Source organism: Anguilla anguilla, chromosome 7, assembly GCF_013347855.1.
Source record: "Anguilla anguilla isolate fAngAng1 chromosome 7, fAngAng1.pri, whole genome shotgun sequence".
Taxonomy (NCBI): Eukaryota; Metazoa; Chordata; class Actinopteri; order Anguilliformes; family Anguillidae; genus Anguilla; species Anguilla anguilla.
The window spans coordinates 2,857,533-2,879,069 of record NC_049207.1 but is presented as its reverse complement, the minus strand read 5'-3'; the positions used below and the strand labels follow the sequence as shown (position 1 = coordinate 2,879,069).

Below are 21,537 nucleotides of genomic sequence, written 5' to 3'. Positions count from 1 at the left end.
CTAGACATGTCATAACCAGGGTAATGCCGATAAGTAGCTCAGAAATAATATTAGATTACACAGGGATCCGCACTGTGAAATTCCTTTATAATTTTGTATAATTGGACTGTGAGCCCCCTTTCACACGTGTAGCCACTACACGTTCGTAGTCGCTTGCCCCCCTCTAGTGGTCAAACAGACAATTCATGGAAAACCATTTGATCTTCACCCCCAAGATGCAGAATCCCAAATCCACCCCACAACCCCCACTGCTGCACTTGAACATTTCTGAAATCAGGGGAATTGGTAAAATAAAGCAAATCCCACACACCAATCATTTTTAAATCACTTTATTGTTTAAAAAAAAAGAAAATCCAAGCAAACAAACACCTGATGACTGGGTATCTAAACTGCACAAAACAGCATTCATCAATAGGGGCCTAAGAGTGACCATGGTAATGCATGCCAACAATTTAAAAACGTCATTCCTTTTAATAGAGGAACAACTTGAGGTAGTCTAAATGCATTAAAACCAATGACCTTTGACCTATGTAGTACTAGTCATGAGATTTCTCTGCCATGCTTCGGCAGGATGACTGGAACTCAAAATGACTACTTTCAGGCATGCAAGCCCGGTCGAGGCTTTGAGCAAATATGAATATTCCTGAAATAATCAAGGACTATAATTGTAAAATTAACACCAGGTGAAAGTGTTTTGCTGGACTCTCCAAGCTAGTCATCATCAAGAATCTAGAAATGGCTAAATCCACCAAATAGTCTGAAATTTTCATTTTGTTGTGAATCCACCAAATATTCAGGAACCAAAAATAATGATTATTAAATGGTATAATACATTAATTGGTATTAGAAGCAAAGACTTTAAGATCAAAATTTAGGGCAAAAACTTTTCCCCCCCCCAGAACTGTATTTTTTTCATTTTTTTTAAACCACACTTACCTGGAAGATGAACCTCTTTGAGCAAGAGGAATGCTCGAAAGCGCTGCAATCAAACACCTTTTCAAATTTATATTACACATTTAAACTTGCAAAGACAAAAATACAATACATATGTAAACACTACATGTCTTAATGGCAAATTCTGAAATAAACCTTCACAAACACAATTTCTAAAAAAAAAAAAAAAAAATAAAATTTTTTTTTTTTTTTTCAAATTATCAGACCAATTGAAAGCATTCACAGGTTGCTGGTCACAGCTATTTTGAGAAGATCTAACACCAACATTTTGAGGGTAGCAGGGAAACACAGAGGTCATAAAGGCTTGCAGTGATTTCAAAATGATTAGTTAGTAAAAAGTAGTTTATTGAGGACATTTAATACAGGACAGTGTGTATTTAAAAACATTCCTGACCCTCCTGGTGCCAATTTCAACCTAAAGACCTAAAGAAAGAGCATCACGTCAAGAAGATTAAAAAAAAAATCAGCAACCTGAAGGATCCCTTTAAGAAAAATTGAGAAGCAAATGGATTTACTTTCCATATGTACAGCTGAACGGAATAGAAATTGACGACGCCATTCGGCCATTTTGGTTCTATTTACAAAATGGAGGTGTAAAACAGTTTTTGGTTGAACAACTTTAAGCATTTTGTGGATGAAAGAAAAGTGCTCTTTCCCAGTTTAGCTTTTCTTAATGCCACGCTAAAAAAAAGAATGTTGTCTTGAATATTTTTAACACTGCCCACAGCAGTGAAATAGGATCATAAACCCTCTGTTTCTTAGCAATTACCCAATCCACATTTTATTTTTCATTACTGACACCAACAGTGGTAACACCCATAACCTTCACAATAGGGATGGACATCCTAGCTGAACCTTTCAGAATGACGGCAAGAGGGCACACTATTAATCCTCCTGAGCCACAGGTATTGTTTATCGCAACATTTTCCACTGTTACAGCCCGTGCAAGGACAACCCAAGATTGATATATTTTTTAAAAAACGTACAGAAAATTTGAACCTGTTCTGTCTGGAGAAATGACTGCTCTTAGATTCTCTACGGAAGAAGGTATTTATCTTTAATCTTTCCTGAAGATAGCCAATGAAAACGCATGCTCATGACCTGCCGAAAATGTACAATGTTACCGTTTACTCTGCGATGGCCACAGCCAACTTCAGACAATTACAGTTAAAGTCTAGTCAAATAGCCCAAGCAGCGAAAGACATCATTTGCAACTCTGCCAAATTTGTCTGCATAGACAGAAATTCCAGGTGAAGATTCCCATGTGGGAAGCAGAGAATGAACTAATGCCTAAAAAAAATAAAGGTGTTAGTAGCACCTATAAATATTCTGACCACCTAGCTATGACAGAGCCATTAAACTAGGACAGGTTTAATTGCACAATATCCTAGATACGTCAACCAACCGAAGAGCAGACATTTCTCCATCTTCAATCTACCTTCCTGGTGCATCATGGGAATGAAAACGGTAAGAACACAATTACAAGATTAGGCTGCAGATAACCTTATGGTGGCTGTTAGAGGTCTGGACCAAAATGCAGTAATGCTAAGCCCGAGCACATTCTGTCTCCACAGGTCCCTTAACCCATCTTTATAGTGAACAGATTTTTTTTATTTTTCCCCCCTCAAAAATAATTAGCAGTACCATTCCGCCGTCATTCAACCTATATTCTATCGGGCGCTTAAAACATCACATTTTCAAAGCGTGTATTCATAAAAATTGAGCATTTTGAAAGTAACCCCAGGGACATTAAGTTGAGTGTGAACAGAGAAGTTTGCTTACAGGTGGATTATCATTTGAATTGCCCAATCGATTCTCTTGCATTTACTTTGTCACAAAATATCCACATTTTAAACCCATTATTCAGAAGTTATTATTTAACACATGAAATGAGTCCATATTTGCATGTAATTCCATAGCCCCCATATGTGTGCCTGAAACACATCTTTATCTTATAGACACTGAGTGATCACATGTTTTTATAACCGTTAGTCTTCCTGAAACAAGCATGACATTTATTCATATTCCGTTATGAAGACTTAACACCTGGGACCATCACGACTTACTGCTAGAACGACATTCACAACAAGCTGTACAACATCAACTTTTGACTCCACTGAAAAATAGCATGCCCAGGAACTGTGCAGACAGACAAGTCCAACTTTAATGGGTACAAGACAATCGATTTTTAACTTCCAAACTGGTCATAAAGCCTAAATTGTAGTTACCACTACCTCCAGATACTCAACATGACCACAATCATTTAAGACAACGCTACCACGTCACGGGTTATCTTTTAAAAAAATCATGATGTTCAGTCGGCTTGCTTTGATCCATTTTTTTTTTTTTTTTTTTAAACATAAGTCAAAATGTGTATGTGAACTTAATAAAATGTGTGACAGCCTTTCAAATTAAACCAAAAAAAAAAAATTAAAAAAAAATAAAAAAAAAAAATACAAAAGATCACTGAAGACCATACCACTGACATTTAGGGTCGAAAATGACATTTACTTTAGAACAGCCCCCTGCTTTCTGATACAGTCTGTGTTCAGCTGTGCCAAATATCTACCGTCCCTAGACATTTAGTCTCTCGGCCTAAGGACACTTAACACCAGGCTTAATGATACAAGCTGCTAAAAACTTTTAATTTTTTTTTTTTTTTCTTGAACTGTTCAAAACCACAACGATGCAGTTTACCATATCAGCGGCTCACAGTAGCCAGGAAACCTGCAGAGAATATACACCATGTGCGGATGGATTGGCTGCATACTTACTGATGGTGCGCACGTCGAACAGTCTACTCAAAGGCACAACCGTAGCATCTCACCTGGGACACCTGCGAAGAGTGCCTTTGAGCAGCTGAACCGCACTCCTAATTCAAGGACTAGGGGAGCTTAGTAGGGTACCAAACTTACTTGAATGTGCAACAATTCTGGTATCAAGCAGAGATAATTTTGCATATCAGTATCTTTTCAATGTAAAAAAAAAGAAAGAAAGGTTCAGTCACATAAGTAAACAAACAGGAAAATAAAAAAACTTTAAACAAAAGAAAAAGAAAAGAATCTGCAAAAGTGTTTCTGAACACAGACCACATTACCTTTTGCCAACCAAGGCTGGACCAGTTTAAAAACGAAAGCCTTCTAAAGGAGAGAGACTGAAAGCGGGGACAGATTCAGCACGAATGAAAGCAGGGCCAGGCCAGGGGAGGAATGCGACGTAGAAGTGAGGCCCTTCAGCCCACGCAAAAGATTTTATTACAACACAATCTATCCTGTTAATAATCAAAGCAGCGACGTTTACACACATCGTCCAAACGAGGACGCTACAATGGGGAATAGGAAAAGAAAGGAAAAAAAAAATCCCTATAAAAACATTTCTAATCACAAATTACACGCTATAGCCATAAAAAAAGAGTTTTGCGTTTTCTGGCGGGACGAACAATTCTGGTAGACTTACTGTTCTTAGGTTTTTGCAAAGCCAAATTTTTTCTTTTTTTTTTTTTTTAATCGCACAGGTTGTTATTCCTAACAAATAAAATGGTTACCAGTGATGAAAATAAAAAGAGCCATGGGATTGTTTTGTTTTTTTGTTTGCTTTTTTCTTTTTTTACCATGAATGCAGGACCTGATACAGTCTACCGCGGCTCAGCGTGAACCAGATCCGTGCGCCGCGAACAGCAGCTCCTTCCGGGGGGCGGGGCTGGGGCGAAGGTGAAGGGTTGGGCTGTTTCCCTGACGACGTTCGTTACCGTGGAGACCGGCGGGGTCCCGGTCCCTCCTCTTCCGTCAGCTGTAAACGTGTCAGAACGAAGGGAGGAGTTTGGTTTTGGGGGCAGGCCCAGCAATGTCACCCTAACACACATTCTCTCTCACTTTTAACCCAACAGGGGAGGGGACCCGGGACATGCAGTTAAGCGGGACGGAAACAAAATAAAATCGAATAAAAAAAGAAAAAAGAAAAGGCCCTCGGCTGTAATTTGGGACCAGTAATATCAGGTCAGCATCCTGGTCGATTGGCAGTGACATCATCAGCCCCCTTGTTCAGCATCAGTAATGCAGTCGCATTGGAAGAAAACTAAAGTTTAAACTCAGAGGAATTCACTTTTCCTTGTCAAAGCATCTAAAAAAACAACCAATTATTGGGCTTTTAACCTTGCAAAGCTCAAAACGTAAAATGCAGGTGTAGTTTTTTAAAATGTATTTAACAACGCGTTAGCCATACAGGTGACTGGCGATGTGCTGATTATTTAAACGCAACACAAATGTAAAAAAAACAAAACAAAAAAAAAAAAACCTTGTTTTGTCATGTTCAACAATTTGAATTATTTTTTAAATAACCGAAATGTTTACAAAATGGCAAAGCCAACAGATAAGGAGGAGCTGACCTGGCAAACACCCCGGTATCACTTTCAGTAACAAATACTGGGACCTTAAACATGCTTACAATAACTGCAGAAAACGCAAGAGGGCTGTGATAGGGCGGTTATAAATTTCAAAAAGGCTGTTAAGCACTTTGAAAGTGGAAATGTATCTATCCGCACTGTACCGTAGCACAATCTGAACAGGAAGGCCCTGACAAACACTTTTATGTAATAAAACCATCCCACATATCCGACAGTAAATTTACACAAAAACGGGAATTTAAATGCATATCCCTGAGTCAACCTTCCCCTTGTCAAGAATACACAGCAGTTTACCAATAGTGCTTAGACAGAAAGACAGACACACCACACAGTTAACAAATGTGGACATTAGGTATGTGAGAGAATAGGGCTAAAAATGTCTAAACTCAGGAGTGAAACAAGGCAAGTGTTGAATCATTGTACCTTGAAGACATTTGCAATCAAAAAACACTAGGCAAATACACTGTACGCATGCACATTGGAAAAACAAACCAGTAAAGTCTCACACATTTCAAAGTCTTCACAGAAAAGCATAAAACAGTACAATATATAGTGAATCAAACCATACGTAAGGCAGAATGTCAACTGAGGAGCAGTTTATGAAGTTGCAGGACGGGTCACATACCGCACAAGCTGAAAACACAATCTCGGTTTGTAATCATTTTCAAACTAGTCCAACAGGTAAAAAGCCACAAATGCAAATTAAGATTGTACCTACAAGCAGCAATTATAGGAGCCAAGCACCCACAGCCTCAAAAAGCCAATAAGCACATGGTCTAGTGCCCCAATGAGGAAAATCAGTCCAAGAGTTATTGTGCAGATGTTGAATATCATCCTTGTGCATCTAACAAGGAAAAGAAACAACTAACCCCCACCCCCATGAGGTAACTAATGTGCCATTTTGCAGAAAGGTTCTATGAGCCCAGGTGTATGTAGATATCAGATTGTATGTGCAGTGCATTAGGGAGTTTTACAGCACAGAGCAATATGCCACTTAAGCAGGTGTTCACTGCATTTTAGCAAGAGGACACACATACTCTTCTAATGCGGGAGCAGGCCATGTCTGACCACTCTGCAAAATAAGATTTATTACTTTTATTATTAATATTATTTTTTAAAACCTGATGCTACATTGCACTAGCATGTGCTTTGACATTGCTGTATGGTTATAGTCTCTTATTTTGCCAATTTTCATAAAACCCGGCGGATTTAGTAATAAAAAGATGAATAAGTAGATAAGTGAACACATTAGGGCGCATTATGTACCTATGGTGCTTGGCTCCTGAGTGAAAATGTGAGAACGTACTTGAGCAAGAAAAACCAAACTAAACACCAGTCAGGGTAGAATGCACTTACAAGAGTCCAATCGTGACAATTTATGACATAGGCATGATCCATCAATTTGTGAGCAGTTGAATTTAGTTTGTTTGCTACAAAGTCAATTGGATAAATTCATGCTGATACTAAAATGCATTTTAAATGAGTAATAGCTGGAAAACACAAATTTTGAGAATCCGCCCCCACCCCCCCCACCGATCACTGGTCGAGTCCACATGTAAAACGTATCAGTGCACCTGATTCATACAGTTACACATTAATTTCCTTAAAAGTACCGACCCATATTTAACATTTTTATCATTACTTTTTACACTCATTCCCCCCCCCCCCCCTTCCCGAAACTGTCCACGTCTTTACAAAATATTTTAAATCGTACAGAAATCCATTTTTATTTTATAAGAAACGGGAACCTAAAATAATCCCCAAATACATACTTGTTTGGATGTTCAACAACTGCTTATCAAATTGTCAATATATTTCTCGGGACAATGCATGGCATGCACAAACACAAACATTAGCTGGGGTTTCCCCCGCAGACAATAAGTCGTAAGATTACAGTGACATTCATGGTCAGATTGGAATAGGTGGCCCAGAACATTCAGATATTAAATAATGGATTTATATTTGTGCATGGATCCGTGACTTATATTTGCACATATGGAACAGTGATTTTAAAAGAAGGGTGTCAGCATTTCGCTGTTGCCTGCAAACATCACCAAAGTTACCAACAGAACATTTTTTAAGGCTAGGTTCTTCAGTCTACAAGGACACCTGGAACACTGAATGAACAGAAGAAACATTTCACGTTAAGATCTGCAAACACTGAGATTAAAGGGAAAAAACCTTTTATTTCGAGAGATCAGGTTAGACCATGGGTTGTACAGGGAAGGCACCACTCCAAGATTAACCACTCACATAAATGGGTGTTTGTGTTTTTTCCCCAATTAATATGCACTACAGGTCAGAAGTTCCAGTGCACCCACAATGTTCCAGCAGAGATTATAAAAACACACCTTTCATTTTGCAGACCAAGATTCATCAAAATAGGCACCCTTTGCAGTAATAACTGCTGCGTATATTCATGGAATTTTTCTACAATGGCAATCCTGTGATTCTGAAAGTTCCCACAGATGAGCTGCTCTTGTGGATTGCTTCTGTCCTTTCTATCCAAATTGTCACAAACTAGCTTGATTTTACTTCTCTTGCTGGAAAAAGAAAATAATCTGTTCACCTGTTTATGCTACCAAATATAGCTTGTGTAACGAACTCCAAAATTTAGGTCGCTATCCTGTTTTCAAATATTCTTGTTCTTTTCTTTTTAATTACAAAAGTTAAAATGCTTAAAATAAACTAAAAACAGAATACTGAAACATGAGTAAACTGTACTACAACTTTTGACCGGTAGTGCAGACATTTTACAAGCGGTCTGTAGAAGACTAATTCAAACACCAATACTGATGGCAAGTAGTAACGCTCCTCACACCACTAGCTAGTATTAGCATTAATAATGCTGTGAGCAGACATGTTACACAGTGTACTGCCAAAGAGTGGGGAAAAAACCCGAGTCATTACTTTAAAAGCCTGTACATTCAAGGCTACCACAAAATTACCCAACAATGTCAGATTAAAGTCATCAATACATGTGAAAAACATTTTCAAGTTAAATGGCATTAATGCAAAATAGTTAATTAGTGGCACACCCAATTTATTTTTGCCGTTGCATGTACTGGTCAACATTTTGCAGTTAATGGGTAACAACTGACAGGTAGATAAAATCCCTGCACATTTGGGAAAATTTGGTTAAATTTCTAAAAAATTATTTTAATGCATAATGCAGATGGTACTTCTACAAAAATCAAACGGGATACCAAACAACACAGCTGAGATGACTGACAATGAATCTTCTGAAATCAATTTCCATAAAAGCCAGTTACTGCTAAACTTTGTGCAGTCCAGATCAAACGCAGAACATGAAACAAACGTATTCCTTCTGATCCAACATCTAGCATGGCAGATGGAACAGCAACTTAACATGTAAAATGTTAGTTTCATTTTTAAAAGTCCAAGAATGAAAAATAAATAAAATATTACGCACAGCCACTGCAAAATTGAGAACCACTTGCGGTTACAAATCAGTCTTCTCAAATTGGCAGAAGATCACTGCAGACCCTCCCATTTTGTGTATTAATAAATGATGACTAAAATAGTGAAATTCAGGGAATGGAAGCAGTAATTAGGCTGGAAAATTGGTCACAAGCTGACACCATGAACACATCCAGTGACCAATCTGACAAAGCAGAGATTACATTACAGTACAGAACATACATTCAGGAGACGCTCTAATCAAGCTACTCACAGGACTTAAAGGCCATTCACCTGATTATGAATGAATGAATTCATTTGATGATTTAAAAAACGAGATTTCATAAGACTGCATAGCAGACCGTAATCGTTTAAAAAACTGCCCAGTGCAGCAGGGTCAGACCGGCCCAACGACATTCCCAGACCAGTGCAGTTAACTATGCTAACTGGAAGAGTACAGGACTAGAAGCCCAGCCACATGGTGGGGATATTGTGCATGGGTTTGAGAGCTGGCCCCATTTTAAATGTTGTGATAAATGTTCCGATCTACAGCAACAGATGAGCAAATACAAATATAAATGAGAGGCACATGGTTCTGCAGAATGTGCTATGAAACGCATGGTTCTGCAGCACACGCTTGCTTTGCGTTATAAATTCTGGAATGCACATTTCTGAATGCAACGACGCATGGGAGCAACCCGGCGTGGTTGCGTTCTCTCAATGCGCGTGTACTTGCATCGGGTATAAAAACAAAACAAATATAAAACAACAAAACAAATTTTCAGAGTTATTTTAGTCGGTGTTGCAATGGACAGAGCAAGGGCATGGAGTATATTCCGCATGTATTTGCATGACACACTGACAGTTGCAATACAATTCAGTGAATCGATCAGCAGACGAGCCCTGACAATGCATTACATCATACAGGGGACCTGACCCAAACAGATCTCGTCCACACAGCGCATACCCCTGCCCACAGCGCACACCCCTGCCCACAGCACACACCCCTGCCCACAGCACACACCCCTGCCCACAGCACACACCCCTGCCCACAGCACACATGGACCAATGGCCCAGACTAAATAGAGGAACTCATGGAATCCAAGCTACACAGCTGATCAGTGAGAGAAAAATGCACTTCACATTCATTTTAGCAAAGGGCACCACCACTGGAAAATACGTAGGGCCACACAAAACAGCAGAATGCTCTAGAATGTGGGTTTGGAATGAACAAAGCATCAGGGTACTGGGACGGCAGGTACGCCATCCGCCATGATACAGGTGTGCAGAGATTCCCCTATACCTATACAGCACATATACAGCTCTTCTGTGGGAAACTTCTACAGAACAGCCACACAGGAAGTGCAGGAATCACACACATACATACGAAACAAATGCACCAAAACCAATGAAACTCAATGGTACCAGATGATTTCCAAACGCTTACCAGCTAGTCTAATACCTCAGGCTGTGATCTGCCCAACCTGTATGATTATTAGCTCCAGCAGAATCCCCATCAGCATTTATCCTGACTTTAATGACATCACACTGGCCAGTGTTGTTTTTTAACCTCACATTCTGGGTTTTTTTTGGGGAGGTTCAGGCTCATTCTTTGCTAATCTTCCCATTTCCTGTAAAGCGTCTCTGCGACAATGTCTATAAAAACGCTGCAGAAATAAAACTGAACTGAATTAAAGAACTGACTGGCTACTCTACCTGTGGCACCTACAGGAAGCTGTACCTGCGGGACCTACAGGCTGCTCAGCCTACCTGTGGGACCTACAGACCATTCGGCCTACCTGTGGCAGCTACAGGCCATTCGGCCTACCTCAGGGACCTACAGCCCGTTCGGCGTACCTGTGCGACCTACAGGTCATTCGGCCTACCTGTGGGGCCTACTGCCCGTTTGGCCTACCTGTGGGACCTACTGCCCGTTCGGCCTACTGCCCGTTTGGCCTACCTGTGGGACCTACAGCCCATTTGGCCTACCTGTGGGACCTACTGCCCGTTCGGCCTACTGCCCGTTTGGCCTACCTGTGGGACCTACAGCCCATTTGGCCTACCTGTGGGACTTACTGCCCGTTTGGCCTACCTGTGGGACCTACTGCCCGTTCGGCCTACCTGTGGGACCTACTGCCCGTTCGGCCTACTGCCCGTTTGGCCTACCTGTGGGACCTACAGCCCATTTGGTCTACCTGTGGGACCTACTGCCCGTTTGGCCTACCTGTGGGTCCTACTGCCCGTTCGGCCTACCTGTGGGACCTACAGCCCATTTGGCCTACCTGTGGGACCTACTGCTCTTTCGGCGTACCTGTGCGACCTACAGGTCATTCGGCCTACCTGTGGGACCTACTGCTCGTTCGGCTTACCTGTGGGACCTACCTGAGGCTCCTGCTCTCGGCGACCGTCAGCGGCGGGTTCCGGCGCAGGCTTGGTGATCCCCCCTGCGGGGCGAAAGGGGTGAGGGGCGGACAGGGCGGGAGTACAAACCTGGCCTAGCGGTGGCGGTACTCCCTCTCGCGGTCGCGGTCCCGCTCCCGGTCGCGGTCCCTCTCGCGGTGCCGCTCGCGCTCGCGGCTGCGCTCGCGGTAGTAGTCCTCGTGGCGGTCGCGGCTGCGCGACTTGTGGCGCCGGCTCTTCTCCCGGGAGCGGCTGTGGTCCCTCTCCCTGGACCGCTCCCTCCTTTCAGACAGGAACAACACCTCAAACACCACGTCCTCAAAGACCTCATACACCGCCCTGAACACCGACACCTCATACACCACTCCCTGAACACCAACACCTCATACACCACTCCCTGAACACCAACACCTCATACACCACTCCCTGAACACCAACACCTCATACACCACACTCAGAAACCTCATACACCACCCTCAAAGACCTCATACATTACCCTCAAAGACCTCATACACCGCCCTCAGAGACCTCACACACCGCCCTCAACAAAGACCTCCTACACCATCCTCACCAAGTGTCCAATTTGATGGGTTTTTACCTGGAGGCGGAGCCATAGGACTTGGACTCGATCCCGTGCAGGCAGTCCTGCAGGGAGCTGATCAGGACTTTGCAGCGATCGTCCGCCGACACCTTCGACTGCTTGATGAGCGAGATCGCCGTGACCAGCGTCTCGATCGCACTCCCGTAATCAGCTGCATGGGGGGGGGGGGGGGGGGGGGGGGGGGGGGGAGACGGTTAGCAAACCCAAACATGCCCAGAATATCATGCGTCTGTCAACTATCAAATGCTCCTATGCATTACGCAGACAATGCGACTATGAGATAATGATGCTGTGATCGATGACAAATTTTGATTTAATTTCAGCTCACAAAATGTATGCAAGCATGTCTTCAAACTCATGACAGACTTAATGAAAGATACAAAAATCTTCAAATGCAAACAGTTGTTACACTATGTTCCATTTAATGACTCAGCAGTTCTAACTCCACCTTCCCAAGCACAGACCCACGGGACGGACCCACGGGACGGCGCAGTGGGCGTGGCTTACCCGCGCTGGCGTCCGACACCGCCCTGGAGATGGCGCTGCTGGAGATGGCCCGGTTGCGGTTCATGATCTCCTCGAACTCCGCTTCGCTGAGAGGGGTCCGGGCGGCGTCCATCTCCCTGCGAGGAGGAGGAGGAGGAGGAAGACGGCAGCTCGTCAGACCTTCACTAAACACACATCACTTACACATCAGCCAGGAGAGACGCCCACTTTACCACAGAATTCTACATGCACTAGCTGGCCACTGCCTGCTACAGAAACTCGGGCTGCAAGAAATAACAAATCGCCACCTTTTTAAAAAGAATATCCGTATACATGGGGTGTATAGGTAAAAAATTATTTGGTGTTGATAAGACAGGCAATCAGCAGCTATTATTTGAGCTTCTGTTTGATCATGTGATTTACGTTTCCAATCAAATGGAAGCTGCAAGGCCTTGCTGTTGATTGGCTGTTTTTTCGGAACCCTATAGATAACACTGATACGCCCCCCGGGGCGGTTACTGTGATCACGTGACTGGCAGTACCGCGCAGCCCAGACGCACGGCTGCTCTGTCTGATTTTCGGAGTGGGAGGCGCACTCTTACCGGCCCCCGGGACCGTACTCCCCCCTGTCGTATGGAGGCGGGCGCCCGTATGGGTCGTTGGAGGGGGGGCCCCGCCCATCGGACGAGGGCAGGTTGCTGTTTCCGGGCGGCGGGAAGAAGGCGGGGTTGACATGGGGGGCAGGGGGCGGGCCTCCGGGGGGAGGGCCCGGCATGTGGGGCGGGGGGGCCAGGGCGAGGGGCGGGCCGATGGGACCGGGGGGGCGGGGAGGGAAGGGGCCGGGCGGAGGGGGGCCCTGCTGCGGGGGAGGGGGGCCGTAGCCCGGGACGGGGGGAGGGGGACCGGGGGGGATGGGACCCATGGGGGGCTGGCCGAACTGGCCCGAGAACATGACCGGAGGCGGGGGGCGGTCCCCTCGGTTCGGGGGCACAGAGAGGGGCGGGGGGAGACCCTGTCCGGGCGGGGGAGGGCCAGGCGGACCTGGGGGCCCGGGGGGGCCCGGTGGGGGCCGTGGAGGTCCTTGAAGGCCACCTAAAGAAAGAACAGAAGAACACAGAGAACACTGCAGAATGAGTGCATGTTCCAACACGACCGCACAGACGGTTTCACACGTGAGAAACAGCAGAAATGCAGGAGATCTCCAGCCCTGGAAGGCAACAGATCAGCTTTCGCCCAAAATGCAAGAGAGAACAGAAATGAGAAGACCATAAAAGTTAGTCACTGAATCTGAGGAGCAAGTGGCTCAAAACATTAGGTGGCGGTTGTGTTTCAGCCACCAGACCACAGCTCGACCTCCCGGGCTTCAAAACACTTGGCTCTGCTTTGAGGCCCTCCCTCCATAATCCCTCCCTACTCACGACCCCCACCAGACTGAAGGGAGGACAGCGACAGGCTCGTGGCTTAAAGGTCAGATTACTTACGCACTGTCCGTTTTAACAGAAAATGAATCTTTTACACATTGGCAACAACCAAATTTCGACTTCACCATGGGCATCTCAATTACTCTCGATTTCATGCTGCCATAGCTCGATAGAACCCATTATTGAGATGTTATATTTTGGATGGCAGGTATGTCGTCTGTGAAGTTACTCCACAGTGGTGATGCCCCATATGCGCAAAGAGTCAAAAGCCTGGCATTCTTTAGGGCTTCCCACCAAAATGACTGCGATGGCCGCAGGTTCTCACCCCCGATAAACATGTACCCACTGACCTCATCGGGGCACACAGTGTTAAGGCACAGCTTCACACAGCCACAAGAAACACCACAAACGAGTCACTTTGCATTCCGTCCTCATCTTCACATTCGTCAGCTTCTAACGCTCTTGTGAAATCCTCCTGTCTCCAGGACCTCATATAGAAAGCCTCCTCATTGGACCACATCACCTCCAAGCAAAAAGCGGCACTCTTCAATAATAACATCTGCTCACTCTCTAGAGTAGAACACTGAAAACACAGGTCAGGTCGCTAGGTTACAAAGTCTTATGTTTACTCGTGGAGGGCTGCTGGGTAGCTCACTCGGTAAAAGAGCGAGCACCACGGCCGAACCCGACCCGTGCCAGAGCCAAATGTGGCCAGCAGCCCCACAGGAGCGGCGCATAATTGGTTTCACAGTTGGTAGAGATGTATAGCACTGTTTAAACGGTGCTCATGGGTAGTGGGGGGTAGAGATGTATAGCACTGTTTAAAGCTCTAGCGCCTCCTGCTGGCCGTCCGGGCGCCCGTGGCTAGCACTGCGCCGGCGTATGATTGGGTCTTCTACAGCCCTGCTCTATGTGAAGCATGCAGATCAGGCCTGCAGTCGCACCCTCTAATCGCGCTCTGTAAGAGCGGACTTCCAGGACCAGGACCAGGGCTGGGCCCATCGTGCCGGGCACCGAGGCCAGAACCCGAGGCCTTCCAGCACCAGCACACCAGCAGAGCCTGGGCCCAAAAGTGAAGCAGCTTACAACCACAGTGTAGAGTATGAACCCACCCAAAAACCCTGGGGGTTCACTTTAAAGGGCACGGTGGGCTGTTCTGCTATTCATCCGAATGGTTTGTCATCACATTCTTTCATAACATGTTATGCAAAGCTTAAAATGTACTTTTTTTTTTTTTTTTTTTAAACTAGTCAATCAGTATTTGAAAAAGGAAACCCTGGTGTGGGAGGAAGTACTTTTGTCTGACACTCCAAGCACACATCAAGTCGACAGCTCTAGGAAGAGCTACCGGTGTGTCCAACCAAAGCACTATCCCTGGGGTTTTTTTTTTTCTTGATGGAACCGCCCACCATGCCTTTTAAGGACGTTATCTCGCTAGGAGACGAGGCTGTTTCACCTCTGGGTCGCCAGTTCCCATCCCGCCCTGGCTGGAAGCAATTGAAATTCATTTCCATCAGATGGCTGTCCTGGTGCCTAATGAGCTCCGAGGGCCTCATCCCAGACCCTGGGGGAAGGAAAGACCACAGTCACAACCGGCGCCTGGGGCGAGGCCGGAACACAGTCACAACCGGCGCCTGGGGCGAGGCGCCAACACAGGCGCCAACGCAGGCGCAAACACAGGCGCCAATGTGGGGGGAGGGGGGTGGGGGGAGGGGGTACAGTCACAACCAGCGCCTGGGGCGAGGTGCGAACACAGGCACTAACACAGGTGCCAACGCAGGCCGTAACACAGGCGCTAACACAGGCGCCAACGCAGGGGGAGGGGGGAAGAAAAAAAAGAAATTTTTAAAAAGGGCGGTGAGGGGTAATCGCACAACCATAGCTGCAGCTGTGCACCCCTCATCAATCGCACCGATACAAATGGAGGGCGGCCATTTCTAAAAGCAAGGCGTTGGGGTAGCACGCTGGGGGTTCAGGGAGGCTTGCTTAGGGCGGGGAGATTTGGGTTAGGGGCGGAGCCAGGGGGAGCAGGTGACCTCCCCCTAACCAACCACAGGCTCTCGGGCTGTAGCTGGAGCGTACCTGTCACCTGATGCTATCCAGGATGGGTGCAGGGGGGGCTTACCTGGAAAATGTGGGGGTGGCCCACCTGGACCCACAGGGCCGGGAAACCGGTCGCCGCCAGGGCCCGGGAACCGACCCCTCCCCCTCCCGAGGGGGAACCCGCGGGGGCCTACGCCCGGGGGGCCGGCCTTGCCCTCTCCGGACATCTGTCCCGACTGCGTGCCTGGACCAACAGGAAGAAAAGAGCGAGAGGCGACAATAGTGCACCATTAACCTTTTAAGGCACAAGATCACAAATGAGTGACTGGAATGGTCTCGCCAGAACATTCTGATGGTGATGTCACAATCACTCCTGGCGACTGAAAACAATGGGAGTTTGAGTTTTTTTTTCCCCCAACGCTTTTAACGATCAACGGTTTTTCATACCACCTATAAATGTTTACTAGTCGCAATTAAAATCTCTCTTATTAGTTACTACATTTTCCCCTCCATTCCATGCACCTTCATAGTTCAGCAACGTAGCACCAGAGTTTCTCATTTTTCTTATTTCTGTTATCACAATTGCTTCAAAACATTCATGACTACTGTGGTTACAGTGCGCCACGAATAAAAACGGTCCCATTACAGAAAATTACAGAGTGCTTCTGTAGAAAGGCTGCTTATTTGACACTTCCATACCAGTTCAAACACACCCAGTTAACAGCTCTGGGCACTGTCACAAGGCCTGTAAAGCAGCTGTAATGCATTCATTCCAACCTGATAAAACTCTCTTTATAGGCCACTCTCTGCAGCGCTGTGTTTGCTCAAGGCAGGTCACCCCGATGACGTCAACATCCTCTCCGCTCAATTTGAGCCAATCACAATACAGGGAATCAAGTCAAGGACAGCGCCAGGCATAAATAGGCCAAACGTGCGTGTGTGTGTGAACGCGTGCGTGTGTGAACGCGTGCGCATGTGTGCGAGTGTATGTCTGTGCGTGCGAGTGTGTGTGTGCCAGTGCACACTGGGTGCGCGGTTGGCGTGAGACGCGATCACAGACGCCCCCCCCCTCCCCCCCCGCAGCGTTGGGGGTCACGGCTGTAGACCCAGAGCTTGTCGCACATACTCTTCCTGGACTGCATCTCGAACTGGCTGAGCGACTGCTTGTTGCAGGGGGTCACGATGGGGTTCTGCCCGTGGAGCTCCCGCTTGGACAGGAGCTCCAGAAGCTTCCGGGAGGACGACTCCGACCCCACGCACACCAGGGCAAACCTACGGAGGGGAAGACCGGAACATCACAAACCAGGGGTGTCCAAATTCACACACGTTCCCGCAGGCCTACAGGGGTGCGTTTTAACCGGTTACTAAGGCTGAGACGAGAAACATGTACAGTGTCCATACGAGACAAACTGAAAGCTGTTGACCAAAAAAGGAAAAAAATAAGTCCTACAAAAAGTGAGCTCCTCAAAGCAAAGGAGCGAGGTAACAGTGGAATTGTTTTCATTAGGCCACCGCTCGAAAACCAGAGGGGTATTTCAAGAAACAAAAAATAATTTCATCCAGCCAAATTTGTGATATAAAAAAAGAGCTTTAAAAATTTTTATTTAAATGTATTGAATTACCCTAAAATCCTTGAGGGAAATTTTTACACACTAAATCTTACTGCTGAATACTACAGAAAGAACACCCTGGACAGACGTTCTAGGTCCAAACATGGTGCTTTCCCTCCAACATGCAGGTTTTCAATTTCAACCATAATCGCACCTCCTGAATCATAAATCCTGAATGTGGACATTCTTTAAAAAAAAAAAAAAGTATCAGTTTAAAGACAAACCAAAATGGCAAAAAGGCCAAACCTGCTTTTTGTTAAGCTAAAGGAACAGCCTTTCTACAGCCTTTCAAGATCAAGAGAGGAGCTGTAACTAAAACTCACAAACGCAGGACTGCACTTGGACTAGGCCAGCGAGTACAGCAGAGCAGCAATACTCGCTTGTCGTTCAAAGAAGCAGAGTCCATCCAAAAATCTTATCCAAAAAGGGGTGGGTGTCGGTACAGGTCTTCGTTTTAGCCCACCTGATTCAACTAATTAACTAAGCACGGTCTTCAATCAAGACCTTGATAAGGAGACTTGGGTGTCTTGGGTGCTGTGGCTAAAACAGAAACCTGCACCCAGACGGGCCCTTTTTGGATAAGACAGGACACCCTCTGATTCTACGCCGTTCTTAATTTATTAAAGAGGCTAACTCAAAACACCCCTGACACGGTTCGGTAAAGGGTGACCCAGCAGGAATGAGGGGTAAATTAGGCAACGGGTCGGTGCTCTCACCCTTTGGACTGTCCGTTGGCCCGGTTCTCAAAGAACTTTATCTCCAGCACGTCGTTAATACCAACCGAGCGAATGGCGTCAGTCAAGTCCTCATCAGTAGTCCACTGCGAGAGACAGACAGACACACTCAAATGTGTATAAGCTTTAAATGAACATTAAATGACTCAAAGTTATGTACAGAAGAAAATGTAGTCAAAAAGGAGAAAAACGACCACACGCTAGGGCATACTGTAGATCTCGAAAACTAAACTGAATACACGTAAAGCACAATTTCAGCGTACAAGGTCAGGTCTCAGACGTGACCCCGTTGGCTGAAATGCTCCTTACAAAATCTCAGTTTTCTGGCAGCAATGCAAGCGTCGGTGGGCGTGGCCACGCATTGTCGTCCTGACGACAAATTTGGAGAGGAACGCACCCATGTGAGGTTTCCGATGTACAGGGCGATCCTCTTGCCCGTGTAGGTGTAGACCACATTGGGTGGGGCGCCTTTGCCCCCCTCGCTGCCCACAGGAGCGGGGAGGTTGTCCAGGTAGTCCCGGTCCTCCGGGGCGTCCCCGTTGTTGGCAGAGGGCGAGATGACGTCATCGTACAGGTCTATCTGCTCGTGGACATTGTAGTCTGCTTCCTGCGCGACACACAAAAAAACGTTTCTCTCTTTATTTTCTGCTTCTGATTTTTTACAAAGTACAGTAAGCAGAACAACATCATATCTGGCTGCCAATGGGATTTCATAATTAACATCTACAAGAGATTGTTTATTTTTAAATTCAATTCTTATGCTTTGTAAATAATTTTAAATGCAAGATTCCAACAATCAGAACTTCGGTTTGTGTGCTTGAGTAGAACCCAGTTTGAATCAAACTTCACAAAGCCTGGGACCTTTTTGTGGAACCACATTTAACCTGTGCCAATCACGTGATTTTAAGTTGTGATATTTGATATAGAGAATGCTATTAATGAATCAAGGTTTAGCAGATATATTTAATATGTAAACGTTACTTGTTGGTATTTCAGCATTATTTTCCCCCAGGGATGAAATAATACTGGAACAGAGAATCATAGTGAACATGAGGAGACATTTTTCAACATTGTTGACCTGAAGGTCGTTTTACTCCATGGAAGTAACATAAATTAATTCTCATCAAGGCATACATCCTGTTAAAAAAGAAAACTGATTATAAAATCTGCATTCCGCCAGTTCCTGAGACTGGAGCTCACACACATAATCAATGCACAGCTCCATAATATGTAGTCGGAGGCTCTTTGGGTTTGATCTTAATATTTTGACGAGAAAATTTACATTCAGAAAATAATTTTTAATCGACTGGCCATGGATGCAGTCCTCATAAATATCTGAAGACAATTCTGTAACTGTGAAATCTCTGAAGTGACTGAAGAAGGCCATTAGCATAAGCATCCAGACAAATAACACTATCTGCTATAAGCCTCAAACTGAAAGGATTAGAAGGGAAATTCAGACACCATATCAAGTGAACAGTGTTTTAAAGTCTGATAACCGGAGACTGTAAGACCTTGAATACACCAATAGACACACAAGGCACCAAACAAATCAAAACAATGAATGAAGCTTGGAGATTTCTTTATCTTTCAGGATATGTCCTGGGAGTTCAATAGCCTAGGGTTTCTCTCTATTAAAATTGAATTATTAAAAACTACAGGTTATATACAGAAACTGTATCAAGTATACAAAAATATGGAAAACAAACGATTTGTATTTTAAAATACTGTCAAAACCAGAGCTTGGCTTAGGATGAATACAATGATAAAATGACGTGTGCACAATACACCAAGATAAATAAATATTAACCCGCATTCAAAATAATTCCCCTCCATATGAACTCTGATTTTGGTGTAGTGTAGCCTTTATAAATACAGTGCAATGACATGTAGGCCTACCACTGACATGCAACTAAACTTAAATAGTTCAAGAAAAAGATTAAATACTTATGCAAAATGCATTCAGAAAAGCGATACATATTCCCGGAGAACTGTACGAACAATGAATACTGAGCAACACGATTACTCGTTTCCATTAAATGGCGCGTTATTGAATTTTAATATTTTTCACCTTTGAGTTACAACACGCATACACGTTTGATAGAATGAGCATGAAAACGAAGTTAGCTATGCAGCTCAACTCCTTATACTTGGATCAAACTGAGGCTATTTTGCAAGGTGAACTTTATTGTGTTGAACGCAAGCTGACTTTGGGTAGAGTTGCGATGGATTGGGCATCAACTAGTTACCGAGCTAATTTGGCTGGCTAGCGAAAGAATGGGTTAGCAGCTAGCCAGCCAGCAACACAGGCCGACAATACAAAGACTTGTAATTCTTACGTAATCTGCAACCCACAACAGGCTAGCTAGCTATAGAAGTCAAAGGTAGGAACATAGGGAATCAAAATGTGAACCTCAATATAACTGGGCCCGACTTGCCGCGACACTTTTCAACTCCTTCAAACACAAACAATGAAGCGGAGCTACACGTTGTTTGGCGGATCCTACGAGCTTTCACCATGCAGGCACTTCCAGCAGCAATAGCCAATGTTACTTAACAAGAACAAAAACGCACATCGCAGCCGCGAAACGTTAGCTATCTTGCAAGCAACATATTAGGGTTAAGACGTGTGACCAAACAATAGTTGCATGCCACAAGTTAAAGAACCGTGAACGTAAGTAATCTTTAAATAAACTCTTCCATGTCCCCTTTATGCACCAAACAGCAAGAGCTGGCATTGTTTTCTTGGTTCGGAACGAACTGTGTAAAGGGGTTTGACGTTTCATACGCAAAATTTAAGTTTCATCCAAGATGTAACGGCAATCTGGCCTAGGTATGAAAATACTTTAAAGTATAAATACCTGGCTAAATTCCTCTTCGACGTCCGCGTAGATATCTATGTGATCCACACCGTCCGCCATACTCGACGCGGCCTCCTCCTCCTCTCTTGCGACTTCGAATTCGAAAAAACAGCCCACAGGACATCACAAAAATACGTCACTTCCGATACCTCGCCAAAACCCGCGCCGGACTGTACGAAATATCATAATACTACATTTTGTTCTCAGTTGTGTGTGAGAGAGGTGTTATTCAATGCGTTTGATAAATAAACGCGCAGTCAACCCACCGCAAATTGTTTTATGCACAATCGCCGATCCATGCAAATTTCAACGCATAAATGTAACCAGGAAATATTGTTGAATGAGGTGTTTTGTCATTCTCTGCCATTAGAAGGCGATACATGAATGCGAAGTGAATTTTCAAGACTTGCGCGTTAAGGTAATAAACCACATATCTTTCTGTTTGACTGTTTTATTCATTACCACCAGTTTATACTTTGATAAATCGTGAATCAGTTGCTTACGCCATTTTACATTTTGTGTAACCGTTTGGCCCACTTAAGTGATTATTTTGTTGGCATAATTAGCTATACCCCCTTCCTTTTTTATTTGCGACCTTATCTCAG

At 44.8% G+C, this 21,537-nt stretch overlaps 1 protein-coding gene across 4 annotated transcripts; it reads right to left on the bottom strand.

Annotated features, from left to right (window-relative positions):
• Nucleotides 1-313: 313 nt before the first annotated feature.
• LOC118231540 (cleavage and polyadenylation specificity factor subunit 6-like) lies at nt 314-21,232 on the bottom strand. Of its 4 annotated transcripts, none has more exons than XM_035425431.1 (11): nt 20,933-21,232; nt 18,469-18,678; nt 18,054-18,157; nt 16,854-16,999; nt 15,810-15,980; nt 15,141-15,248; nt 12,866-13,355; nt 12,285-12,400; nt 11,775-11,928; nt 11,267-11,455; nt 314-4,743 (listed from the first exon to the last, which is right to left on the bottom strand). In XM_035425431.1, the coding sequence occupies exons 1-10, from the start codon at nt 20,990-20,992 to the stop codon at nt 11,272-11,274; spliced, it is 1,743 nt and encodes a 580-aa protein (XP_035281322.1). In that variant the 5' UTR covers nt 20,993-21,232; the 3' UTR covers nt 314-4,743; nt 11,267-11,271. The 4 variants fall into 4 exon arrangements, with proteins under 4 accessions (XP_035281322.1, XP_035281319.1, XP_035281321.1 ...); XM_035425428.1 differs by having other exon boundaries at nt 11,267-11,458; nt 20,933-21,221; XM_035425430.1 differs by having other exon boundaries at nt 11,267-11,458; nt 15,810-15,977; nt 20,933-21,218.
• Between the last annotated feature and the right edge of the window lie 305 nt (nt 21,233-21,537).